Source organism: Molothrus aeneus, chromosome 7 (genome assembly GCF_037042795.1).
Source record: "Molothrus aeneus isolate 106 chromosome 7, BPBGC_Maene_1.0, whole genome shotgun sequence".
In the NCBI taxonomy this organism is placed as follows: Eukaryota; Metazoa; Chordata; class Aves; order Passeriformes; family Icteridae; genus Molothrus; species Molothrus aeneus.
This window is the reverse complement of record NC_089652.1, coordinates 29501735-29529580: the sequence shown is the minus strand read 5'-3', so window position 1 is coordinate 29529580 and position 27846 is coordinate 29501735. Positions and strand designations below refer to the sequence as shown.

General features: G+C 40.2%; 1 protein-coding gene across 2 annotated transcripts in view; it reads left to right on the top strand.

Annotated features, from left to right (window-relative positions):
- SNX4 (sorting nexin 4) overlaps positions 1 to 24002 on the top strand; it is a 32675-nt gene extending 8673 nt beyond the window's left edge. The window contains exons 3-14 of one of the 2 annotated variants that reach the window (XM_066553210.1): positions 964 to 1102; positions 1201 to 1329; positions 2364 to 2411; positions 6447 to 6502; positions 11004 to 11076; positions 12588 to 12649; positions 14116 to 14181; positions 18044 to 18133; positions 19340 to 19439; positions 20184 to 20329; positions 21658 to 21772; positions 22108 to 24002. In XM_066553210.1, coding sequence (XP_066409307.1) covers positions 964 to 1102; positions 1201 to 1329; positions 2364 to 2411; positions 6447 to 6502; positions 11004 to 11076; positions 12588 to 12649; positions 14116 to 14181; positions 18044 to 18133; positions 19340 to 19439; positions 20184 to 20329; positions 21658 to 21772; positions 22108 to 22155 — 1072 coding nt within the window. In that variant the 3' untranslated portion in view covers positions 22156 to 24002. Of the gene's footprint in view, positions 1 to 963; positions 1103 to 1179; positions 1330 to 2363; positions 2412 to 6446; positions 6503 to 11003; positions 11077 to 12587; positions 12650 to 14115; positions 14182 to 18043; positions 18134 to 19339; positions 19440 to 20183; positions 20330 to 21657; positions 21773 to 22107 lie in introns of both variants that reach the window. The other variant, XM_066553209.1, reaches the window with a different exon arrangement.
- Positions 24003 to 27846: the final 3844 nt, after the last annotated feature.

Below are 27846 nucleotides of genomic sequence, written 5' to 3'. Positions count from 1 at the left end.
GTAGGTTTATGCCAGTGCTTTGTGTGCTAGTTGGTCACTTCAATGAAGAATAAAGTAGATGTAGACATCACCACTGCTTTGTTTTAAGTGCCTTGTGTGAATTCTCTCTCTGTGTTTTTTCTGGCACATGCTAACTGCTGGAAGTGTTGCTACCCAATGCTTATTTTATGATATTGCAAAGTATTTCTATTGCTTTGAATGTCTTGTATGAAAAATTATTCTTCTCATCAAGTATTTGTATTACTTTCCAATCCTATATTCAATGATTTCTCCTTTTATAGTAACATAAAACCCTTTATTACCTTGCTAGGCCATGTTTGTTTTAAGTCTTCAACAAATTTTTCAGACACATAAATTTTGTACCTGCTCTCTCTAGGTAGTTTGTTATGTTTTTAGTCCATAAATATAAAAACATGTCACTTTGAACAAAAAAAGAAAATTGGAAGTACTTTGAAATTTGCTCTTTTTCTAAAAATATCCTTTAAAGTTGTATTGGTAACCATGTCAACTGTTGTATGCATGACCATTTTTGTCCTCTGAAGTGAAAGCTTTCCCACTGAATAGTAAATTTCTTCTTACAATATTCTGTATCCTTCAGGTACTCAGGAAATTTTAATAACTTTGAACCTAACACTGTTCCAAGAGAAATAGGGCTATTTCTGTAAAGGTGTGGACTAAGCCACATGTGTCTCTACTTGATTGTGACCTACCTGTTTGTTTTTGATGTGTAAGTGCATTGAGTTTTTCTGTGTTCCTAGCAAATTCAAGTGCTATCAGGCAGAAATTACAAATATTTTTAAATTAAGTATGTAGACATGAAATTAATTAAGGTTGCTTTAGGTTATGGGCAAGTCGTGCAGTAATCACTGCTATACTTGGGGCCTTTGGTCTAATTGCACTGATGGTTTTTGAGGGAGTAGGTGATGGCTCAGTAATGTTCAAATTTGCTGCTTTATCTTTCAGAGCTGTTGAGTCCCAGAGTGAGGGACAATGTGCCCCAGTGGAGTCCCTGTGGCGACGTTACAGTGAATTTGAGTTGTTGAGGAATTATTTGTCAGTCACCTACCCACACATTGTTGTTCCTCCTTTGCCAGAAAAAAGGGTAAGGAAACCGAAACTGTGGCTTGCTTTGTTTTGTTTGTTTTTTAATTTACTGTTGACACTCTTCTGTTTAACTAGGCTGACTTTGTTTGGCATAAGCTATCAGCAGATAATATGGATCCGGATTTTGTGGAAAGAAGAAGAATTGGTCTGGAAAACTTCTTGTTACGTGTGGCTTCACATCCTGTTCTTTGCCAAGACAAAATCTTTTATGCATTTTTAATGCAGGTATAGTAAAGTTATTTCTAAATACATTATTTAGTGATTATTTAATTAAGATAATGTCCTTTTGATCTTTTCTATTGACCCATAACTTGGTCTGTATCAGGAGGAAATGTGAATAAACTTGAGGTGGAAAAGGCTTGTCCAGCTAAAAGCTGCTTGAGAGCAGCCTGCAGTTGTACAGTTGCCCTTCTAATCTATCTTATGACTTTTTTCTAGTCAAGTTGTAAGGCTCCTAACATAGAAACACCTCTTTGGAACAGCCAATTGGGAACTTAATGCATGTTGTTTGGGAGCTCTTCCAGAGGACTAAAGCTGAACTAGTTACCGTGCTCTACTGCTGACTGCAGGGGCAGCACTGGCTTCCAGCTCACCCTTTGGATATCCATGGTTTCTTTAGCCTTGTGGTTTGGGTCATCCATTCCTGTGTTGTGGTCCAAAACTGCTACAATACATTGTCACAGAAGTTCTGGTCTGATTGTCGGCTTAGACATTGCATTCTGCAGCTTTCAACTTTAGGAGATGCTGGATAGTTCTTTTTTCTGTGCTTTGATGAGAGATTCCCAGATACTGGACTGAACGGCTATGTTTGCCACAGGTATGTGGGTGGACCGATGTATAGAAGCTGAAAACAGTGGAAAATCAGCAGTACACATGAGCCAGGTGATGGCATGTGGACTGCAAACTGTTGTCACCTGTGTGCTCTCTGCCTTGAGATGGAAAGGCCCTTGGAGATGCTGGTAATCTCAGAGGCAAAATATGTTAGCTACTCTTCTTTAGACAAAGCAGTGTGGCTCCTGCTCCCAGCTGATAGATTGAGGTAGTTGAGAAGAGGGTTTTTGGGGGGAGGTTAGTATTTAAGCACAATGTAATGATTGGTTATTCTTAACCCAGATTCTTGAAAAGATATGGGGAGGATAGCTGAGGCAGAAGCCAGGCACACTGCAGAAGCTCCTTTGATATGGGCTCTCACAGGGACTTGCAAAAGCTGCAGCATTCTTAAATCACTCTAACTGAACATTCTTCTCCTGTATATTTAGGAAGGTGGATGGAAAGAAATGGTGAATGAGACTGGATTTCAGCTGAAGGTAATTACTATAATTGTTTGTCTTGTGATTGCTGTGATATGACACAGACATATTCCAACAAACATTTTTAGGCTATTTACGAAAGGATGTTTGCTCTAAGAATGAGTTAAAGGCATTGCTTCATGAATACTTGTTATTACAAAAAACAGTGATGTTCTTGACATGTGATAGGTAGGGCTGCAGTTAAGTTCTCTAGCAGGCTTCTTACGTGCCTGTGTAATTCTGCTGGTAACATAGAATCCTTATAAGCTTTAAAAGTAATGAACTTGAGGCCACAGCAATGAGGTTTTGTGTTTTCTGTTTAGTTTAGCATTTTTAAAGGTGGGTGTCAAATTTAGTCTGGTAAGAGGTGCAAGATGTCAAGAAAAGGTAAGCAAAGAGGTCTTAATTATAGGACTTCTTTGCAAGAGCAGTTGGTGAAAGGGACTAAGACAGACAGATTTGGTGCCCCTTAACTGTTTAACAGAATGTGTCTTGAAGTAATACTATCCTCATTGACATCAGCGAGTTCATGGCTGGGTAAACTGGTGGAAGACTTGCAGGAATAAATGGTCTGAGGTCGTGTGTCTGTACAGGTCAAGAATCTGAGAAGCTGATAGATTGCTGAGCTGTGTCTGGAAGAATTACTGTATAGGGACAAATACTGAGCTTTTTGTTTCATTGTAATGTGATCTGCTCTCATGAAATCACAACTGAAAACTGGTTGGATTATGAAGAATTATTCTAAATAGTGAGAGCTAAAGAAACTCCCTGGTGCTCTTATCCTCAGTGTCCAAGGGGCTTTGATACTGACACTTACTGTTGATAACTTAAGTTTACAATAATTCTCTTCCATTACAGTTGGGTTGCATATTACTGGTGTTCATAACACAAACAATGTAAAGCTCTGGAGCTGCATACACTCATAGGAGTTCAGAAAGTTTGTACTGGCAGGGTGTGTTCAGGAGAACACACAGTGGTGTGTTTATGGAAGAAAACTCATAGCAGAATGCTGAGAATATTTGCCTCCCTGAAACCACATTGTAGATTAAATGAGAGACTAGCAAGTCTTGTTTTCCCTCTAGATTTGATTGTGTATGTTTTCCCTTTCATGGTTCCAGTTTCCTTAGGAAAGAAAAAGAACTTTTTCAGAAGCCTGGTAAAAAGAATCTTCCCTTTATTCTACATCTAAAGTATGAACTCTCAATATTTAGCACTACAGTGCAAGGAAAACCTCTATTCAGTGCATGTTTTAGACTCAAATTAGGCCATTTGTTTATGTTTCTGCTGCCTCTGCTGCATTTAAGCAGGATGTGTTTTTTGTCTGAGAGGGGTTGAACTCTAACTAAACCTTAAATTAGGTATTAATACAGTATAGCATGCTATAGCTGAATGTTGGTGTTGGAGACTTTGTTTATTCTGCCAGCTGTATCATTAAAACATGCCTTTCCTCCCTCCCAACCCTAGCACTTAATTTTTAAGGGATTTTTAATTTAAGGGATTTGTCACTTGGGATTTTAACCCTTCCTGTAGGAAAGAAAAAATTCCCATCTCTCTTTAGTTTACATAAATGACTATGGGATCATAGTAGGCGTTAACTCTCTGAAAACTCCTCAGCTGTACCTCATTTGATGGGTGGTTCATCTCTAAAATGCTTGTGCATGTCACTCTTAAATCAATTTTAAGACTGGGCAGATGTTTCTCTAGAAGCCTAACTGGTGTAAATGCTCAAAGGTGGTGTGTGAGAGTTACTGTGCTGCAAATGGCAAAAAGGAAATAGCCCTACTGAGATGGTTGAGCACTGGCAGGATTGTGCTTCCTGCCTGACAGTGCTTGTATGGACCTACTGAACTCTTCCTTCAGAGCACTACGTGTGCATGTGACAAAAGACAAAAACTTGCCCTGGAACTGTAGGGTAGGAAGTTGTTCTTTCTAAGTGTAAAGCTGCTCTATGTGCCTGCTGCCCCAACAGACTCAAATGGTTTTGCTGCCTGCTGTTTCAACATAAATACAGGGTACTGGGAGGTAGCTGCTCAGAGGGAAGGACTCTGATAATATCAGTGTATTTATGTGATGTTTTTACTGTGTGAGAGAGTGTGAGGAGTACCTGCAGGTGTGTGTGAACAGCCCAAAACATAACTAGCTTGTATGTTGATTTGTTGGGGTATGGCATTTGAAATCCAAGACTATATAAGCCTCAGAAGTGCTCTGAATAAGCATAAAGGCTGGGACTTGGAGCTCCTGCAGTGTTTTGTGTTCTTTGTGCTATCTGGGACATGCTTCCCTATCCTGCCTTGTCTTCCCTTTGCAAGATATTCTTAGAGAAGTGTCACACACAGTTGTGACAATGAACCTGCTTTCTCCTTGTGTGAGTCAGTCTTAGTCTGGAGGGTTTTGTTCCCTTACCTTTCAGCTTGTGGGTTATGCTTTGTTTTGGTGCTTTGGTCATTGGAAGAACAGCTACAGTTAACCTGACTCTGCCACCAGTCCAGCACTAAACCATGTCCCTGAGTGCCACATCAGCATATCTTTCAAAGACATCAAGGGATGGTGACTCCATCACTTCTGTGGGCAACCTGATCCCATGTCTGGCAATCCTTTTGGTAAAGAAATGTTTCATAGCATCCAATCTGAACTTCCCCTGAAGCAACTTGAGGCAGGTTCCTCTTGTCCTACTGCTTGTTATGTGGGAGAAGAGACCAATCTCCACCTCACTACACCCTCCTTCCAGGAAATTGTGGAGAGCAGTAAGGTTCCCCTGGGCCTCCTTTTCTCCAGGCTATGTATGGGTATCTTCTGCTCACCCCAAATGTAGTGGGAGGTGAAACAGTCTCAGACTGTGCCTGTCTTATCTGTAGATGCTATTGCAAGGCCCATAAAGGATGGGCTCTGTTCTTGTTTTGGGAAGACACTGTGTTCCCTTCACTGACAAATTCAAAATAGCTCTTCAGGCTCTGAGTTTTCTATAACAGGGCACAACATATTCTTTTGTCACATACCAGCACTAAGAAGTACTACTGAAGCAACTTACTGCTTGCAGCTGTGGCACAGCCTGTTAGCTAAAGAAGTACACTATAGGAAATCTATACACCTTGCAAGGTGTGCTGATTTATTTTCCTTTTACTGAAGAGAAGGGTATTTTGATCAAAAGTAAACTCCAGCCATTTACCCTCAATTGGCATTTTTCTTTGGTATAGATGAGCCCTGAGTGACCTGTGTGTAAAATGCATTTTAGGAATGAAGAGTTGTAGTGATGTCGACCTCAAGGATGAGGCTGGGATCTCTTATCTGTGTTGGTGTCTTATTAGGAGTAAATATTGATTGCACAGTTTAATATTCAATAAATTGGAAAAAAAACCCCTCCATCTCCTTAGAAATATTCAATACTACTGTTGCAGAAATTGGTAAACCAACATCTCAAAAACAGTCGAAGCAGTCAATTACCTTTTTAATTAGGTATTGAGTTTTGTTCTGTAGAGATTTATATATGCTCTACTATAGAGAAGAACATTGCATTAAAAAGGGCTCTTTCTGATATACAAATTACATATTTTCTGTAAAGCAAGTCATAAAAAGTAAGAGAACAACATATATAAGATTTTGATTTCACTGGGGAACTGTTCCTGGTAATAAAGAGCGTATAGAGGTCACTCTACCACTGGTTTTATTTGGTTTGAGAAATATAAAATAACTTGTCCATATGGTCTTAAGTTACCTAATTGCTTCATCTAAAAAGAATGTGGTGTTGTGTATCTTAAATCCATGATTTGTGCAGCATTTTAAGAAGGGACTATTTCTGTGGGACTTGGGTTATACCAGCTTTATTTTAGTGGTTACTGTTTACATCATATTCACAAAAATAGTGTAGGTTTTTGACTTTTTAATAAAAATATCTGACATTCAGGGCAGCTGGTGTCAACTTGTTCAATGTTTGATGACTTAAATATGCCATGAAGGCAGGACGTTTTTCTAATGGTGCTGCCAGAAGGCTGAGATTTTTTTGTCACTGAAATTTAATTGCATTAAATTAACAAAGCTTTTTTTCCCCTTTTTCAGGCAGATTCCAGATTAAAAGCTCTTAATGCAACATTCAGAGTGAAAAACCCAGACAAGTAAGATTCCACATCCTTCTTCCCTCCTTTTCCCTTTTTCAGTTACAACTATAACTTCAGGTGACAGAATATTCTATCTTTTTAGTATAAATTCAGAATATAAAAATTATCTTTCTGCACTTCAAATCTTAACAGGAGCCCAGTAAAGAGGTAGTGTGAAAATATTTGATAAATCCTGCCTCCAGAAGCAGGAAGCATTCAGAAAAATTCCATCACTTCATGTAAAACGAGTATTTCATTTTAGCTAGACTAAAACGAAGGGACAAAAAAAATCCCCAAAACCAGACTCTGAAAAAGAACCTCTTAATATTTGTTTTCAAGAAATCTTTCCAAGCATGAACAGAATACAGATTGATAGTAGGTCTTTCCAAAAGTCTGCTGGTGTACAGCTCTGGATGCACACACCCTGGAGTTGCAGTTCACAGTTCTTTCCAAGCTGCCAATTTTCACAGATGCTTTTGGAAGTCCAGAGGTCAGTTCAGCTCCGTTGCAGTTTACAGAGCTCTGGGACAGGCACTAGAGCAATCTGCTGGATGGAAGAACTGCTCAGAATTGTCAGTGTTTATAGGGGGAGGTTCATCACACCCTTGGTGATATGGGAAGGATAAATCGGAGTTTCTACTTCTGCAGTGGTTTAGAAGCATCAGTGTGCAGTGATGAGGCCAAGAGATGTTGCTGTTTGCCATCCACAGCTGTGCAAAGTGCCCTTCTGGGTGCCCTTGCTGTCCAGCAGTGGCACCAGGAGATGCTCTTTGGGGAGAGAGCCCCTGTGCCTGACTGCTGTCTGTGCCATAGAATCTGTGGATACTGTGTTAAGGATGTTAGAGGGTACATACCTTTCTGAACCTCTTCACAGACTTAGCCTGTGAATTGGTCCAGTCTCTCCTTTTTTACTGTGCTTGTTTTTAGGGCCTTCTGTGGCAGCCAGGAAGCTTTTAGCCAGGGTTTAACATAAATGATGACATTAATGAATGAGATTGGAAGACAGCAATTCTCTGTATCTGCAGGTGAAAATGGTCCCTTGTTTGAATGCTTCACCCTCAGTCATCTTCCTCTGTGGCCAGTAGGAGTTATCTTTTCCTGCTCTCACGGCAGGTAAACTGCCAGAAGTCTGACTGTAGGCACAGGTGGGCAAAACTTTAAGGAGCATCCTTGGTAGCTTGTAACAATGTTTCAGAAAGCAAAGTTGTTATGAGGAGTAGCTTGTTAAAAGATAGAAAAAGGATTAATACAAGGAAAACATGAGGAAAGGGCTTGTAACAAAAACAGTCCTGGAGCGTGTGTGCCTTGGTAGAGCTTTCAAAGCACTTGAGAAATGGGACATGTTTTCTCTTGTATTCTGCCAGCAACCTAAGTTCCAAATTGCACTTGAGAATACAAACTGTTTAATAAATAACTCATGAGCAGAAGTTGTTTGTTTGCCTTTTGCTGTAGCATGTGTGGCTCTAACAGGAGGCACAGTGCCTTGCTCTGCCCAGCACACTGGTGCTCGAGCTGCCTGGAATGTGATGCCTGGCCCCTCTGCTTTACCTTTGGTGCTTTTGTGTGGCTGGCTGGTGAAGTGGCTCAGCAAGCTCACCTTGCTGAAACAAAAGGTGTGACTTGAGTGCTGTGTGGAGTGTAGGCTTTCAGGCTCCTGGGCCAGGAGAGGTTCAGGTGAGAAGCAGCTGCAGCTCCCAGCTGGGATTGCCATGGAGCTGCAGCCGTCAGCTTGGCAACATGAGGAGCTCCATGCAGCTGAAACCAGGCTGCTCTTCGAGGTCAAATGTGGACTAGAAACTAAACCTTCTCCTGTGGGAAGCAATTTGTAGTTTCAATGGTGGAATTAAATGGTGATAAAAATATGGTATTCTGGTACTCAGAGGTAAATTCGTATCTACTGCAGACCTCTCTGATTTGGCCTCATGGCACTCATAGTTTCTTTATCTTTCTGGACTCTAATGAAAACCATAGCTTTTGGGTTTTGGTGGAAGATTTCTTTAGAAAATACTAAAGCTTTTCCTAAGGCAGGCTTTTAAATTTTTTTTTTTTTAAGTAGCTCTCTGGGTTTTTTTGTCTGGTTATTCAGATAAGTGGCTTGTTTTTTAGTGAACAGTTCTGTTCTTGTAGTATCTCTCTTCACAAAACAGGACAATGGCACTGCCTGCCCTGATGCAAGGAGAATTACTGCTGAGTAAAATGCACTAAGTAAATAACTTACACTGAAATGCTGTCTACTCTAAAGGAATTTTTTTCTTTGCCAGTATCATAAAAGATATTTTTGAAAGACTTGCTGATGTTCCTATACCAACGTGACCCAATCACTTCTTCATTTGTGTCTCAAGTTCTATTTAAAGCTCAGTTAAGTATCTAGACTGTTGCTAATGTTGCAGAACCAGTAAAACCCAGGGAAAAGTGCTAGTTTAAAAAGCCTCAGTTGCTGAGTGCCAAAACTATCTCTTGTTTTACACTTCTACTGTTAGGTTACACTGGAAAGTAAACATCCCTTTGTGTGCCTCACTGAGCCCTGTTTGGAAATTACTTTATAATTATGTAACTTTTTTTTTACATGAGCAATGAGTAGGACTTAAACTTATAGTTGAGAAATAAACTTTTGATCTGCAACACTACCAGTCTCTTAAACCAGTTTTTCCTGAAAATTATATTTGTAAAATTTTCAGCCTTCACAGAAGATCGGGAAAAAAATAGCAGCACTTTGGTTTATGCTTTTATGAGATAAAATAGAAGACAGCTTGATTCCGAAGTAGCATTTTTTTTATTTTTTTTTTTTAATTGAGGAAGAATTGGTCTGAGAGAAGATGTATTGCTGCTGAAGGCCAGGATACAGAAAGTCCTCCTAGGTTCCTGACTCTGGCCTTCAGGGAGTACAGCATTCCTAAAAGATTTCTTGTGGCAAAACAGGATAAATAAAACTTTACGTTATAAATTTCTGTAGTGGAAAGGGAAGTCTTCCTGAGCTGCAGGCATGCTTTCTAATCTTTTGTTTTTAGTTCAATTATTTCAAATATCTTCACTGTACGTGTCTGCAGCTGTCTGACGTGCAGCCCTGGTGCATATTTTATAAAGTGTAAACTGAAAAGATTGCTCTCTAAATCCCACTGTGCAGATCAGTGACTACATTTCTTTTTCCCCATACAGCTTCTCTGCTAACTTTTAAATCTTTTTATGTGCTTTAACCCTGTGTATGTCATAATGCTATATAAAATGCTTCTTGGAAATCAAAAGTATTGGAAGTCATAATAAAGCTTTTACTTCCTGAATGTAAGGATGGGAATATTTCAGGGGAAGATTTCCTGGCAGGGGAGGAAGAGGTGTTAAATGAAAAACCCTGGAATTTCATACTTGGTCACCCAAAACAAGTGACCCAACTCATTTTAGTAAGACCTCTTGGGTACAAGCTATTCTGAAATACAAAGCCTGACTGTGTGTCTGTGGTGGGAGGAGGGATGAAGTTTTTTTTTAGTTCTTGAACATCAACCTGGAACACTAATCTTAGTTTCCTATTCCTTAATTTTACTTGTATTCTTCTGTGTGTATTTTCAGATCATTGTTTAGTAATTTAGGTAAAGCTGTTTCTGACTTCCCATCTGGATGAAATAAACACATTCTTGTGTACCAAAGTAGGTCATGAGCTAGACTTGTGTGTACTAGGGAGGGTTTATGTGTACACAAGAGGCTGTAGCTGTGGTTTATTTGGTTACCTGTCACTGGCAAGGCTGTGGCAAACAATTCACCTTTGTTATTAGCAAGAGCTAAAGGTATCAGCTTAAATTGCCTGTGAAGCCTAACTGGGCTGGCTGATAAAATGCCTCTTCTCCAGAAGTGACAAGCCAGCAGTGTACACAAGTCACTTGCAATGGCTTGCCTGTCTGGCACCCTGTTGAGATGTAGTGATTTGATGGCCTTCAGCCATACGTGGCTCCTGTGCAGGTACGAGTCTCGGCAGGATTTCGTATGTCACAGTTACTGTACAGATTAGCCTTAGGGGAAATGTAATTGTGAATGGTTCCTTGAGCCCCTGAAAAACTGTGCCCAAAACTGGATAGAGGCAGTTTGAAAGTAAAGTATCTTTGTTAGGTCAGAAATGTAAACATGCTTTTATTGAGAAATACGCTTCAGCAGATTTTGGCTTTCTATTTGTTTGAAGCTTTCCTATTCACAAACCCTTGCTTTTATAAATCCCATTAAAAAACCTTAACACAAAAACAATGATGTAATAACTTCAGCTAACTACTCTTATTTCATAAAATTTTATCTCTTAATTCAATCTGAGCCTTCAACATTTGCATTTAAAAAACCAGCAATCATGCAAGTGTTGGGATGTTTGTTCACTTGAGGGAAATGAAACTCAGCAGTCACTTCTTTAGGAGTCTTCAGCTAATGCCACTCCACCACAATCCAGGCTCTGCTTGCTGGCTGGAGGGTTGTGGCTCTATTGTGCATGCTGTGAAAGCTTGCTTTCATGATGGCTAATGATGTACTATCTGTTTCCTGCTCCCAGGAGATTTACTGAGCTAAAACACTACAGCGATGAACTGCAGTCTGTCATATCACACCTTCTGCGAGTCAGAGCTGTAAGTATTTCCCATGTGTGTCGTGACAAATAGTATGATTTATTTATAAGGCAGTATTTCTTGTTTAGTCAAGAGAAGTGGTATATGTGTTCTAGAATAAGGGCAGTTTAGCCTGAGGGAGTCTGTCTCCAGAGTGTGGAGCAGGAGACAGCAAGAGGTGAGGGCACTGACTCTGTGCAGATTTGGGAGGGGGAAGAGTTCCAGATCTGATGGTTGGGTTTGGCAGTGCTAATCTGCCCTGTCCTGTGATAGTCACGTATTGCAGGGAGGTGCTCTAAACAGAGTTGAGGTGTCTGCTTTTCTCTGCTCAGCAGACAAGTTACTTTTGCTGGATGTTTGGTTTGGGTAGGGCCTCAAAACAGTTTTCTGGTCAGACATATAATGAGCTTGTAGTATGAATCCTTTATGCTTCCCTTTATGTATTTTCTTTTTTTGGCTCATTCATTGATCTGCAATGAATGATAGCCTTTCTAATGATGACAACAATTATGTAATGCATTAAGATACTCTATGGGTTGAGAGTGGAAGGTTGTTTTTTTTTAAAGACACAAAAAGGAAATAAGAAATTACAATTCCAATAATAAGAGCATGATACTTCTTTTTAGTATGTTCAACAGGGATTTCATTTTCAATGGACCTGTGTGGCAGAGAGGACAGTAATGGATTGTTCTGCTAAACTCAGGGTCTTGAGAGAATTAATCACTCTCAAGAGTAGTGTTCTACAGACAGTCCTGTTTTCTCAGGGTTGTGTGTATGAGATCTGTTGGGCAATTTGTTAATGTTTCCTTTTTACTACTGCTGTGACAAACATCATAATAACAATGGTAGCTCTTGCAGAACTTTAATCTCATTCATTGGTACATCGCAATTCCAAGGGCATTATTTGGATTACAACTCACACTTCAGAGTGTACACGTGTCTTTTCTTCTGAGGTTTTGCCAGCATTGTAGTGCTGGCTGCAGCAGGTACTGGCACTCCAAACAGCTGAAATGACCCTCCAGCTCAAGCAATGAGTTCTGCAATGGATAGTTCATTTAGTTCATTTCCTTTCCCTCAGTTCACTCAGCTGGGTGGAAAAATCAAGTCACTTGTTAGAATTTTACTGAAGGTTTCCCTACAGTATCAATATCGAGGTGGACTTCTAACTTGCCATCTATAAATTAAATAAATGAGTGTGTGCATAATATTATTCAGATAAAGAATGTTTTATATTTGGTTATCAAAAACTGAAGAGAGCTCGATTATGGTCTCCACAGACACATCCTATCAATGAGCACTCCCAAGGATAGATTTGTTCAACATAGCCTTGATTGTGACTTCAGTCTTCCAGGACTTAAAAAATAAAAATCAACAGCATTTTTTCTTTCAGTAGTGGCTTATGTTAGATTTAGGCCTAATCTTGTTTACCTGTGTAAGAACATTAAGGCTTTAGCTTGGAGTATGTATGTGGGTTTTCACAAAGCAATTGCACTTAATGTTGATGACCAAAACCTGTCTCTAAAATGTTTTAGAGGGTAGCAGACCGGCTTTATGGTGTCTATAAAGTCCATGGCAACTATGGAAGAGTATTCAGGTAAGAGTTCATCCATGTTTAAATACATACATAGTTATGGGGAGAGAGAAGGGAATTTCTTGGTTGTGTTATGCTTTTGAAAGGTGTATTTGAAACCTTTCATTGCCTATCTTGAAAAACTCTGTATTGCAGTGCTCATGAGATTTCTGTGCTGCATGCAGAGATTGCCTGATCTGCTGAGCTTAGTCTCTAGTGCAAGACTACAGCTTTTTGCTTTGTGTACCAGATCTTTGGGCCTCCTTCTGCTGCGTTGGCATTTTGTTTCTTCAGAAAGTAACTCACTAGTCTTCATGCAATTGTCTCTGAAAAAGCTTCTAGGTCCTTTTAATGGATAAAAATCAAGAATTATATCTATCCAATTTTAGTGGCTTTTAGAAGTGAATTTGCCAATTGTTTTTTTGATTTATATGAGGGAATTGCATGCTCAAGTTTTCCATCTCACTGGAGAATTCAAGAATCTAAACTTCTGGTTAAGGGAAACCTCCTGCTTATACACACTGTTCAAGTGCTAAATTTAATTCTCTGGGTTAATGGATTGCAGATGTCTTTCTCATTGGGGGTTTTAAAATGAAATTAGGTGTAGTTCTGTAATAACACAAAGACAAATATCAACATCAGCGGAGTGGAATGTTTATGAAAAAGTGAAGGACAGAATAGATGCATTACACATAAATTATGCGAAATATAAGGAGAACCTCTTTTATCCTTGTAAAAAGCATTGTGGGATGTAATTCTTGTAACTAAGAACTCTCATAAGGTTTCTCAAAGCTGAGAACACAATTAAAATGGCAGAGTACATACCAGGATGTCCAGAGCAAGTAGCTTGCTATCTTTTTTGTAGCTGTTTCTTTCTTTAGCTAAATAATATCTCTGATGTAAATAGGTAGTTGAGACAATTGCAAGTTGGATTTTTTTTATTAATAGAACTAAACAAGAGTCTGCTATGAAAATATAAAGCTACATACATCAAATAGTTTCAGGAGAAGTAAAATGCTTACAAAAGTCAAATTCACCCTTTGGTTGTTGGAATGAGAGGCTTCTGTCTTCTATCCTGTAAGTCTGGAAAGCTTAGTATATTCTTGGTGAGCCCAAAATGTATTTCAGAAAGTTCAGCATTGTCATTGCCCCTTGTCCCATTTACATTAAGTGCTCGGTGGTTTGGTTTTGTTTGATTTCGTTTCGAATTGAGTTTCAGCTATTTAAACAAGATTATGCTCAAAACCCATCCCAAACTAACTATATTTATGACTATGAGTTTAGGGACAGTTGTTTTACAGAGTGCCATAAATGGCCTTGTCACATTGTCAGTGGTGTTCCTTAAAGAAAAAAAACCGGTTTGACCAAGTCTAATTTTGAGGCAATTTCCATTCAGGTGTCACCTGGAAAGAAACTATATACAGGATGCAGCTTATTAACTTCCCTTACCCTTCATGTGTGATGTTGTTTCTCGTTTGTTTTTCCTACAGTGAGTGGAGTGCAATAGAGAAGGAGATGGGGGATGGGTTGCAGAGTGCTGGCCACCACATGGATGTGTAAGTACTGACTGAATATCTGATAGTTTGATGTAAGCCAGATGTGGAACTCTCCCTCTTTCCTCTCTTTTCCCTCAACCCCAAAGTATATATGAGTACCAGGAAAGTTGGGGGTGCATTGTTTTTAGGTATACAGTGTTTCTGTGCCTTGGATGCAGGCACAGTTTTAGCATCCATATACTGTATTAAGTAGCTCAAAAAAGCCTCAGGAGAACCAGAGGGGTTTCTTTTTTATTATTATTTTGAAATCGTAGAAGTGTTTGGAATCCTTCCAGTTTTTCTTTTAAGCTACTATGCCAGAAACTGTAATACAACTTTAATGTACTACAGACCTGATGAGATCCATTTGGTTTTGATAGCAGCATTTTGTACCATGCAGTAGATGGTACACAGATTTGGACTTAATTACAGGGAGTTAAGAAATTTAATTAATCAGCACCAAAACTCCAGTGGATTCTTGAAACAAACACTGACTGGATATATTAAAGTAAAGAATCCTCTCTCTTTGCATCTTTAGAGTCATTTGGCAGAGTATGTGAAGCACAGCCTTCAAAATAAGAGTCTGGCACTTGGGAGTGCTCACAGAAAGGGTATTCTAAGCTCATGGCTTCTGCTTTTCAGGTAGTCACATACAGAAAGTGAAACAGCATTTCTTACCACTCTGATGCCTCTTCTGTAATCCCACACAACAGATAAATAACAACTCCAGCAAGAGATGGAAGCTGTTTGGCATTTCATGCAATATTTTTACCAATAAATTATTTTACAAATAAATAATTCCTGTGGAAATAAATTCTCAGGTTTAGTTTATAGGGCAGATTTACATACTACTGCCCGATTATTATTGGTGATGTCAAGTTAACAGGTTAATTGTTACTGGCCTTGCCAAGGGTTTCAAGAGCCATGCCCTCAGCTTTTTTAGAGTAATTCTGCTTTTGGCAAATCTTTAAGAATTGGACCACTTCTGAATAATTTATTCACAGTTCTGTGTTTTGTTTAATGGGGTGGTTTCCATACAAGAAAAGCTGTAATATTTTCATGGCAGAGGGCTCTCCACAAAGAATGGAGCATGCATTCTGCTTTCAGAAGAAAAGTAATTGAAGTAGGGGTGGAAATAATGGTAAGCACCTACTGTGGTAGGCAGAAGTTGAAGGGATTGTGAAAACATGGTATGATGTAGTGGAGTTAAGGAATCACACAAAGGTTTTCAGTGGTTCAGATATACCACACCGAAATGTCAAACACCTGGAAATGCATAACCAATTAAAAGAAGTTTGTCTCACTTCTCAGTCAGGAGGCTGAGCCCTCTCACACATCCATAACATTTAATATTTCTGTCTGTAACACAGGGCTAAAGATCCAGAGTAATGGCAGTGGGTAACTGCTATTGTGGGTAATTTTACTCGCTGCATGAAGTCTGAGGTAGCTTTCATTGTCTGTCATCTCCTGTGCTCTGGCACTCTTGTACAGCAGTAATCCCTTAGTGATGACAATCAAGCAAGAAGCAGCAATTCTGAGGTTCAGGAACTCATTCAGTGGCCCATGTGGTCTCCTAGCACTAAGGTTCATATCTATGATCTCTTTAAAGGATAACTCACCAGTTCAGTTACCATTCCCATAACATCAGGTGGGATTTTATTGCAACAAAAAGCTACTTCTAGAAGGTTGCCTAATATAGATGTTAAAGTTCAAAACTAATTTAATTATTCTCTATCTACCCCATATGCTGTAGTCTTAACTAGATGTTTATTTAAGCTTTTGAGTTGTTATTGGTTAGTATGATCTATAACTGCTAAAAGTTTGGAGAAGACACCCCAAAGCTTCTTTTGGGTGTGTGCTTTATTACAAGATGAGGCTTGCTAAAGTGACAGAGAATGCTGAGAAAGTTGGAGTGAGTGACTGTAGCTAGCATTTAAAAGATGAAAGAAAGAAGTGCCAGACCTTTGATTTCTGTCCTTTATTCCATTAATGAGTGACACTTTATCTCTGTATCAACTTGACTGTCATTATATATTGAACCAGTCTAAACTAAAACAAGGGTTTAGTTGACAGCTTACACAAAGAGTGAGACCATATCAGGTACCTTTAGAGCTTACTGCAATGTTTCTCCTTAACACTTTCTCTAGTTTGCCTAAGTTTAGGCAGTCAGAAATGTAGCTTTTCTTATTACATTTTTTTTCTCCCAAATCAAACTCAGTATAAAAACCTGCCTAGGTAAGGTAGGATTTTGTTTGGTGAGATTTTTTCATTGTTTGTTTTTGAAGTTCTTTTCTGAGAGTTGATCTGCCACAGATGAGCTCTAGCACTGCTCTAAACTTAGATCTTACTTGAAAATGAAATGTGGTCCATCTGCTGCCCTGAGAAATCTAACCACTATACTAAAATTATTGCACTGCAGAACTTAAAATAGGGTAAGCCATTTATGACCTTTGTGGCTGCAGGATTTTTTCAGAACAATTGCATTTTTCAACAGTTTTGACTTATTCCTTACATTAATTCATAATGTGAATTCTTGCTCTCCCTGTTCTTTAATCCCTTCTACTTTAACTGGTCTGCTGTTGCTGACCACTTCAAATGTTGTATTCATTCATCACCAAGAGCCTTGGTAGGGCTTTTCCTGGGTGTGCCATGTCTTTGATTTCACAGAGCATCAAAACAACTCATCATACTTGCAAACTTCCCAAATTCATGTTACCGGCTCCCTTTCAGCTTGAGACTCTGCCACTTCTTCCACAGAGCCAATTACTGGAGAGGCATAGGGAGAAAAGGGAAAACAGAAAGATTCTGCAAAAACTTGAAAGCCAAGAGGTGCTATAATTAGCATTTGGGTCACATTGTGCTGGTTGCTAGAGAAGAATGGACATATGCTCACTTCAGAGAGCCTGCAGGTGTATGAGATTGCCACATAGCTGAGAATTCAGCCTGAGTTAGCAGAATAGATGAAGGTATTTGTGTGGGATCTCATTCATCTTGGTTATCCCCAGTGGCACATGCCCTGAGTGCCAGGCTACAGAGGAATCTGATTTCTGTGGCTGTGCCAAATGGGATGTGCAGATAGCTCTAGGCCTGTCCCTGCAAATCTGTCCAAGACAGTCACCTTGATTAGCAAGAACACACTAAATACTGTCAAATAAGCAGTATCAACTAGAAAAATAAAGTGCTTTCTGCCACTTCTAGCCTACACAACAAAACTCTTACTGAATGCAAGAGCTGCAGATTTGGTCCAAGCCCTTGTACTTCAGATTTCTCCCTAAAAGGAGGGTTAAATGTGTTGCTGTGAATTAATATGCCTGACTTAACAGCAGATAAAACTATAGACTTTGAAGGAGCTGAAGGGACTGTAATGTTGTGGTGTTCAGGGCATTCCTGTGAGTTATCTTGTACTCACGCTGAATAACAAGCCATGAAAGCAGCCTCTGCTTTTCAGAAGGTGTGATGTTCACATTCCTGGCCCTTAATGCTTTAAGCCTTGAAGGATTTCTTTTGCATCCTGTCTTTTTTTTTTTTTTTGTCTTGGTGCTGCCTATTGACAGTCCTCTGAAGAAAAGGAATAAATTGGGGTTTTTTCCTGTAAGAAAAGCTGTCTCATCTTCAGCAGGAGAGTTATGATAGGTTTTGTACTTGTCAAAAGATTCATTGTACAATGAATCAATGTAATAACCAAAGAAGCGGGCCCACAGGAGCATTGACATTAGCTGATTCAGAGTTTAATTAAAAACAAAAAAAAAACCCTTTTGGAAGTGCTTTTTGCTGGTTGTCATGGGTGTTTCTGTCAAACAGGTGTTCTCTCTTGTTACTGCATGTGTATCCTTAAAGGTTAAATTAATCAGCTTTACGTTTAACTGTGGCTGTTTTTCACTAGTTATGCAGCTTCTATTGATGACATACTGGAAGAAGAGGAGCACTATGCCGATCAGCTGAAGGAGTATCTCTTCTATGCTGAAGCACTGCGGTATGTACAGAAGTCTAGAGCTCAAAAGGAAGCTGTAGTCCTTTTCTCTCATGTGGTGTTGATGTTTAACTTAGTCTGGTATCCTCTTGTGTTCTCTGAGAAGAAATTCTAGTGCTTTGGAGTCTCTGTGTTCTTGTTTCTTATTCTGCTTGTACTCGATTGCCTTGTGAGTGGCAAATAAATTAGAACTGATCTGATCAGTAGTGAAAAGGCAGAAATGTTAGAATCTGTATACTATAGGAGAAAATGCTGTTTATTCCTCTGGTTCCACTGTTACCTTGGCTTTTGGTGTAATAGTGCCCCAATGTGTTGAAAGCTCCAGCTTTCAAATGAGATAGGCCAAACAGAGCTGTTACAGCCATTACAAATTCCAGGAACTTTCAACATGCCCAGCATAACGTTCATCTGCTGCACAGTCTTGTGCACTTAAATACCAACTTTTTGTTCTGTTTTATGTTGGTCTTTGTCAGTCATCCCTAACAAGCATAGACAAAAAAGCAGATTGCTTTATGCTGCAAGGCTGTGCCTAAAGCTATTGTGCTTTACAAGGGCTGGCTCTGAACCTCCTGGAGAGGTCCAATATGAATGGGGTTGGTGAGTGCAGGGGCTGCTGTGTGGGAGCCTCTCCTGGGAGACCCATGTGCATCCGGCTGTGCAGGATGGATGTAGCATCATCAGCCCACACAGGACTGGGAGTTACTGCAGGTGGTCAGAGGAAACTCCTCTTTTCCAGATGAAAGGCACTGTATGAGTCTAGAAGCAGTTTCTTGTTTCAGAAAGAAAATGTGATGAATTTTATGATGGATTGATAGATGGCTGCTATGACAGGCACCATCTCCAGGTATCTTTTGTCAAAGCTGTGATATTTCTGTAATGTGTTTTGAATTAAACTGTTTTACAGTGGTGTCCTTAAGGAGGTGGTAGGGCTTGTATTGCTGAGTGTATCTTGGAATGAGTCTATAAAGAGAAGCAGAATGCAGTTGTACTAAGAACTTTATTTATGCTTTGATGCAAGCTTGCTTAACTACAGCATTTGCAGAGTTATGCAGTCTGTGATAGGGCTGTTGAATTTGGGCTAGATGAATAATTAGAGGTGCTTCCTGTCAAAAAGCAAACAAAACATGATGCTATTTGTAAAGTGTAAATGGAGGGAAATGTAGCAAAACAAAGTATTTAATGACAGATCTTTCATTACTTACTTTTCAGGGCAGTTTGCAGGAAGCATGAACTGATGCAATATGATTTGGAAATGGCTGCACAGGACTTAACATCTAAGAAACAGCAGTGTGAGGAGCTGGCAACAGGAGTGAGTATTTTTCCACTTTCTTCTCCAAGATACCTCTTTCTGAATTTATTTTTTACTTGAGCCAAGTTACTTAGAATGATATTTAAATGGCACCAGCATGCTGGCTGCTGCTTTTGAGAAGTGGTATCATATGAGCTGGAGACATGTGAGGTTTAAAGTAACTTGGTTCTTGGAGACTTAAACTGTTTGTGCCAAATGTCTTTGATTGAATACTGAGCAAGTAGAAGATTGCAGTAAATATGACTGGAGCAGAATAACACTCTATCTATAGATAACTCTATCCTAAAGATGAAAATGTTGGGATTTCTGAAAGACTGCCTTTTGAACAGTGGGTGTTATTGATATGTTGTGTTTGTCCATTTTATATAGGAGATAACATTACCTAAAATATTATCTGAAAATGGTAACTGACAGTTTTAGAATTTTTAATGTTGCTCTTGGATCTATTGTTCTCTGTGGAATGCCTTTATGGCTTTTCTTTCTCTTAGTTTCTTTCTTACTTCACTAGGAAGGCTGCTCTGAAAATTCACCCTTGTCAGACTTTAAAGTGTTTGAACATCAAATTATCTCCTCCCCACTTCTCTTAGTCTAACCTGAGTCACCAGAGCTACTTATCAAATAATGACGTGGAAATTAAAGCAAAAAAATCAGCCAAATAGTAAGCACAAATGCCAATAAAGTCACCTGATGTCCCATGGCTGTGCTCAGGACATGCCAAACCTAGAGTATCCTTGTTTTTTGTAGACTGTGAGAACCTTCTCCCTGAAGGGTATGACCAGCAAGCTCTTTGGGCAAGAAACCCCTGAGCAGAGGGAAGCCAAGATAAAGGTTCTAGAGGAGCAGATACAGGAAGGAGAAGAACAACTGAAGTCTAAAAATCTGGAGGGCAGGTAAATGGACTTGGCTGTTTCAAAGAAAACACAGGGCTTGTCTTAGCAAAAATCCTTGACTGGATGCTCTTGAAGGTGTTTGCATTTTATAAGTGTTTTTAATATATTCTTGGTGTTTATGAGCTGTCTATAAAAGCTCCTGTCAGCTGCAAGTTGTGAAATAAAGTGCAGTACATGCAGTTAGCTTCTGGTCTGAGTGTATGGCTTATGTAAAGCCTGATGACTTTCCCAGTGACTGAGCCCACTCTAATGGCTGGCTTGCATGCTTTTATGTTCACTAGTAATATATTTAGCAGGTGGGCTTGGAGGTCTGCAGCTGAATAGGCTGAGACTCAAAGGCTGATTTGCTTCAAATACAGTATTTAGTTTGGTTTGTGTGTAAGGGTGCTGAGCCCATATTCTGCAACTTCTCCTATGGGGGACACCTTAGTCCTGTTTGAAAGAGATTAGAAGGTCTGGGGAGTTGTTTGGGTAACTGCTTCTTGGTGCTCTAATGAAAATTTCTTCAAGTATGCAAAAATTTAAAATAGGAACTAGCATTCTTAAAGCAATGGGATTTTGTCAAAGCATGTCTGTCATATAACATAAGGGGTAAACTTGGTATCCCCTGGTATGTTGGCATTAGAGCTGGAAAGGTAAGACTAGTTCATTAACAGTTCAAAGCAACAAGACACTCAGTAAATGCAATATCTTAATAATTTTGGCAGATGTATTTGAGATGTGCTTTTGTAGCTCTGGAAGCAATTTTCGAGTGAATGCTAGTCCAGCACAAATGAAAGTAGGAATTACAGATCTATGCCTCCATTTTAGCTAAGGAGACCTGACTACACATCACATTAATTAACAAAATTAATTTCTAAAGTGAATTATCTGAGTTAAATTAGCATTGTAAATGTTTATTGTACTTTACTGTCTCACATCCTGACAAACAAGTGAGTTTTCATGCTGAAGAGATGAAGATTCTGACTTGACAATTGAAAAAGAAACATGCAGTGTTGTGTGCTGAATGTTGGCATGAAGATAATTAATTACCCCAACACAATCTGAAGGAAAAAAAGTATATTCTGACTTATTCTGGTTCTATGGCAGTGATACTTCCTGGGGAAAAAACACCAAGCCAAACAAACAGGTTAAAAACCTTAAAAAGAAGGTTGGAGAATTAGATAGTGGTGCCAGTTGTAAAATGAGGGGACTGAGGGATGCATAATATTTGCAGGACTTGATTTACTGACTGAAAGATGGAGCACTGTCATACACAGCTTCTCTGCTGAGTGTCCAGAGCTAAGGGTAAAACACTTTCTAACAGAAATCATTGCTTTAAATTTCAGAGACTTTGTGAAAAGTGCCTGGGCTGACATTGAACGGTTTAAAGAGCAGAAGAATCATGATTTGAAGGAGGCACTTATAAGCTATGCTGTTATGCAGATTAGCATGTGCAAAAAGGTACGTGTGGCTTGGGAAGGGCTGGCCCCGTGTGTTTGTCCTGTCAGCAGGGGGGCAGATGCACACTGGGAACAGGGCAGTCACAGAAGATTGGAAATCACCACCATAAAGCCTCCCACATAGTCTGTCCTCTTGAACTCAGTGACATGTTAATGTTGAGATAGATATAAAATACAGATATAAAACAGTGTGGTCCAATTTCAATGTGGTCTCTGCCTTCTTCTGTGAAGTTCTGTGGGACTTCTTTGTAGAGTCTTCTGTTGAGGAAAGCTGTGGATGAGGTTTGCAAATAGAGTATATTCCCACCTATTGATTTTTAACTGTTCTTTTAAAAGGGAATTCAGGTTTGGACCAATGCAAAGGAATGCTTCAGCAAGATGTGACTATCTGGAAATGAATTCCTCCTCCAAGTGCCAGAGAATGGAAGCACAGTGTATAACACCAATGTTATATTGCTACATGACTTACATACAAATCATGAAATAAATGTAATTGTTAATAAAGGATGAAAAGGACATGTTGTTAAATGTTTAGGCCTGACTGCCACTTCTGTGGCATGTTTTATATGTGGTAGCAAAGAATGCAAGGGTAAAAGAGTTACTGAAAACTACAGCTCTGTATTGGGACAAAGGTATTGGGAAAGTTATCCCAGAAAGTATGAACTAAACTGTTCAGAGACTTGTGAAACACCATGCTCTGTAATGTGTAGATCACTTCCAGATGCCCTTCTTTCCAACCCTTGCTGTTTAGAATTTTTAATGCTCAAGGGTGCTTTGGTTTTATAATGGGGCACACAGTTGTGTTCTCAAGGTCTATGCCATAAGAGGACAAAAATGAAATATTGTAATGCCTAGAGTTCATATTTAAATGCCTTTGCATGTCCATAGAGAAATATGTTTTTCCAGAGTTCAGGTTAAGCAGTCTCAAGCTCCTGAGATGTTTGAAACTCTCTACAGTAGAGGTGTTGTACAGTGGTTTGATAACAATATTCTGCATTTACTGGTTCCCACTTCAGTTTTGATATGGGCATTGATTTCTTACTAAACTTCTTCCTGCAAGTAAAGGTGACTGGTGATCCAGCTGAGCAGAAAAACCAAAGTCAAAGCTGGTAAGAAGCAGATGCAACTTCTCTTTGGTTGTTTGGAACCTGTTTACACTTGGTGTGAATCTGGCCTGTGGCACCTGTAACTGAAGAGGTTTGGTTCTTAAGCAAATAGTTCTTAATGAAGGTGCTGAAATAATAAACCTGGTGCAGCTTCTGTCATACTTCAGAGCAGTGATGTGCAGAGCCCACAATGAACCAAGGTGTCTGTTTGGCCTTTGTAATGATGTTTCAGTGTGTGTGAGTGTGTGTGAGTGTGTGTATTATGCACACCTGTACTTGTATAACATGATTTGCAGTTATGGGGTTTGCATTAAATGTTTCCAATTATGAAAATCTCTTACCACTGTCTAATACTGGGCTTTTTCTACATCCTTACTGAAAGTTCCTGAAGTCTTGTGGAATTTGTCAGACTCGATTGGTAGTCCTGAAGGAAACTTTGTAATAATCTGTTGAAAAGTGTATTTAATTATTTTGAATTATAACACTATTCAGATTTTTTTTTGTAAGAGATACTTCCAAAAGTCCTTAAATGTTCTTTTGATAAAACTATCTAAATGTATTTACTGGTATGTCCCATGTTACTTTTGTCTCTTCAACCTTTCTTTTCTATAAAACCATTGTAAAGAATGCATAGGTCTGGTGCACACTACACCTTAAAACTCTGAAGTAAAGTGCTGGTACTCTGAAAACCTGTGTTGGCTTTTCCAAAGCATGTGACAGTGACATGCCTGGCTGAGGGGTGATGTTGGGCACAAAGAGGTCTCTTCCTTTAAACATTGGAGAAACATTGTTCCATTCAGAGGTTGCAGTGTCCAGTTCTGATGCAGGCTGAAGGACTCTCACATTCCAAACCAAGAAGTTGCACACTTGATGTATTCAGTAAACCTTCTAAAGGAGTGGTGCCTTAATACAATACCATGAGGCGCTCAGAGTAGGTATTTTTCATGCACTTTGATTTTTGGTAGATCTTTCTGGTGCCTCCTTCCACATGTCACTTGCTGTACAGCTCATTAAATGTATTAGTATGCCTTTTTTTTCCTTGCTAGTTGTACTAAAATTTAAGAAGGGAACAAAACAGTTCTTGTAAGTTTTGTGCCAAATAAGATAAATAAAATTGCTCTTTGATATTTTTGTTATGTTGGTTTTTTTTGTAAAAACCTCTGTCTTTCCTATTCTGAAAACCGCTGTTTGATTTCTTGAAAGTGGTTCTTGTCCATCTTAGCTCTCAAGTGGTCTCCAAATTTGGGTTTAAAATTTGGTGAATTGTGCACAGCTTTCCCTTTAGGTAGGAACATAGTGCTAAGGCCAAAATTAGATGCTTGCTACAAGTCAGCTGTCTGAATTTCATACATGTCTCCATCTAGTTAAGAGAAGATGCTTTTGAAGACATTTTGCATTATTTGTGAAATAATGTGACAGGCAAATTAAGTGTAATTTGCAATAACTTTTTTTCTTTTACTTCTGTCTTTCCAGGAAAGCATTGCATGTGGTCTGTGTAGTTGGGGATCATAGCAAACTGTTTCTCCTCCTCTTTTAGCTTTTCAACTTTTTAAGGTAAAACCAGCCAGTTAATTCCTGTTTCCCTGTGGGTAACAGAGTCCACATGACAGATGTACACTTGCAAAGTGTGCATTTTTCCAGTTACAGTATGGATTTCACTCCTGTAACTCATTCCACTTTGCCAGTTATCCAGTAAACATCAAAAACTGGTGCTTTGAGAATGTTGTAGGAAGAGCATTTTAACTTAATCTTGACAAAATGCTTGTATGTGAAAGTGTTTACCTGCCTAGATCATCTATCTGCTGATCCTGGTGTTTCTGTCCCAGGAAGCTTTGCTGGGTGGATTATCACTGCTCATGCTATCTCCAACCTTCCCCATTAATAGCAGTGTCTTGTCAGTGCATTATAGTTGCTACTGTTGTCTGTTCCTGAAATGTAGCAGGGATGACAGAGCCAACTGCAATGGAAAGATAGAGTTTTATGAACTCTTTTTAATGTATTATTTCAGTATCTGGCACATCAGCCCCAGCAGTGTTAACCTGGCAGCTGTGTGCAGGGACTGCCTTGGCAGGCACAGAGCAAATCTTGGAGCTGGAGGCACGCTGAGGAGCTTGCCTTGTGCAGGTGAGCCAGAGGAAAGTCTTGGCTGTGGCCAAACACAGCAAAGCCAGCAGAGCAAGGCTGCAGTCCCAGAGCACTGCAGCTCACGATATCTTCCTGTATCACTCTCCCTACCACTGAAATTCTTTTGTTCATCTTGGTTCAAGAGCCGAGAAACACTTTCTAATGTTGCCTAAAGATGACACAGAAGGAAATTGTCTGAATTCTCTGTGCTTGTTCCACAATGACAGGGCAGGGTTCTAATCCTTGTGCCTCCTGTTTTGCCCATCCCTGGTGCCTCTCACTTGTGCTTGCCTGCAGAGCTCTGTGGGGAGGCACAACGTGCAATGAAAATCCCCACACAGGGCTGCTCCAGAAATAATGCAGAGAGGAAGCAGATGGAATGGGAGCTGGGAAACTTGGAGCACAGGCCGTGGTGTGAAATCCAAGTACAGCACACCTGGATGTCACCAGTAAAAGCAGTTGCCTTTGTAAGCAGTTGCTTTGCTGCTGCCCTGAGTCCATGTTTGCTCCTGCCTGGCAGGCTCCCACCTGCTTTCCCAGCAGAGCTGTGTTTCCTAGGACATGGGTGTGTCCCTAAGGATGTCACTCAGTCTGTCCCCTGAGAAACCCTTGGCAGCGCAGGACAGAAAGTGCTGTGAGCTGCTTTGTTCTGTGGGCAGCCCCTGGGGCAGGCAGGGTGCTCACTGCAGCTGTGATGGAGATGGAGACACACATGCAAGGAGCCTCTTGAGGGACAGAGACTTGGCTGTCCCCCCAGCTGAAACAGAGGGGTCACCTGTGTCCCCTCCACAATAGCACTGCCATGGGTATGTACCATGGTAAGCCTCAAGTTCCTGCTTAAGCAAAGGATTGTGACTCTCTGGCTGCTGTGTTCTGGTGCTTCCTGGTGATACAGTGTTATCAAAAGGATTTTGTGATTCTGACTTTCTGAAGGGTCAAATGAGGAGAAACTTGCTTGTTTGTTTGTTTGCTTTTTGTTGTCATTGTTTGGGGTTTTTTTTGTCTGGTTGGTTTTTTTGCTGGCTGCCTTTTGGTTGCTTTTGAGCAACTTACCTAGAATGGCCTTCCTAATGCTGTGTTTTCTTCAGCAAGAATCTTTTGCTCTGACTGGTTGTAGAACAAATCTAAAACGTGAAACAAAGACAAATTGGGAAGGAATTTGGGTTGTTTTGGAGAAAAATAGCTTCAGACAGTGGAAGTACAGAGTATTTGGAGGTAAGGAGAGATGGTGCCATGCCTGGACAGGTAAGGACAGGGTGAAGCTGCACATGAGGGCAGACAGGTTTTGAGAAGAGATACACCAGAAGGGTGAGGAAGTAAGGACATGAGGCAGAAGAAGGACAGCAGAGATGAGTTGGGTGGTGGAACTGAAGAGGAGAACAGATGGAAAGCTTCTGTTCCTCCAGGCTTGGCTCTGCAGGAAAAGGAAAAAGCAGCTCTGTGTAGTCCTTGTTTTGGAGAAGACAAGAAAGTGAGGAAGATGAAAGCAGGAGGTAAGGAGGTTTTAAAAGCTGACAAAGACAGCTATATAATACAATCATGATAATCTCTGACTGAAACTTGTAGTGATGACTGTGGTCTTGGAGCTGACTTCAACACTGATAATGGTGTGTCATAGCTCAGGAGAGATTTAATTTTGTCTAACATTTTGTATCTATATTTAATATGGTAGTTTTCACCTTCCTGAATAAATAAAACAGGAGAAGAAGCCTCAGTCTTCAAAAACCCAGCATAAACTTTGTGGGCACCCCAATCCTATAAACACCAGCATAATCAAACATGGGATCTGGGGGCCTGCTGTCTGATGCAGCTCCAAAAGAGGCTGCCCCAACAAGACAGAGACTACAATTAATAAATACATTCTTCATCTGTAGCAAACATGTTCTGTTATCTGTAGGTATCTGTGGCATGTGATAACACCAATTATGTTCTCTTCAGAATGCAGCTGTAAGTGGCCGCAGAAGATAAAAAGTGCTGAGGCTCCCCGGGACGCAGAGGTGGAAAATGAAGCAGTCGGAGGGAAAAGGCAACCCCGACCGCCCTCTGGTGGGTCTCCAGCAGGAGCTCGCAGGGCCCGGGATGCAGGATCCACCCCTCCTGCCACCTCCTCCCCTCCTGCCCTGCAGAGGTACGAGAGCAATGCAACAGCCCTGGTGTAGCTGAAGCCTAAATACAGAGGGATGGGTAATCTGGAGCAGTTTTCCATGCATGATTTAGTGCTGGGTTTGTGTCCTGCTGTAGGTTGCTGTTAATAATACAGTGTATTACACTGTGATTTGCAGCTTGGGTGCCCTTTGGCACAAACACTGCTGTGAGTTGGACTCGGAGGTTTCTGAGCTCGCAGTATTTTTTACTTATTTGTTTACTTTTAATAACCTCTTGGATGTGGTGCCAGCTGCATGGTCAGTAGGAAGGATCTGTGGCCACTTGTACAAGCTGCAGTCCTGTGTAAGAGATGGCAAAGTCACCCTGCCCCAGAGCTGGTTGTAATCAGGTTTTTCTGAAGTGTGTGCTCTCTGGTGTCAGAGGGGTCAAGTCTCACGATGGCTGTTCCTGGGGCCAAAAGGATAGACTTTGTTTCCAGTCTCCTTTGTTTTGATTAAATTCCAAGCACAGGGCTGGTGGCTTCTGCCTGCTCACCTCTGATGGCCCCGTGGATACTGGATGCTCAGAGGGCAGCAGGGAAGAGCTGTGAGCTCCTTGTGCTGCAGCAAGATCCCTCCTAGGCCACACGCCAGAGCTGTGCATCCCATCTGCCATTTGCCAACCTGAAGTGGGTGTTGCAACAGCCACAGCAGCATTCCCACTCCTGTGTGACATTCCCTGTACTCTGCCATGGATTGTG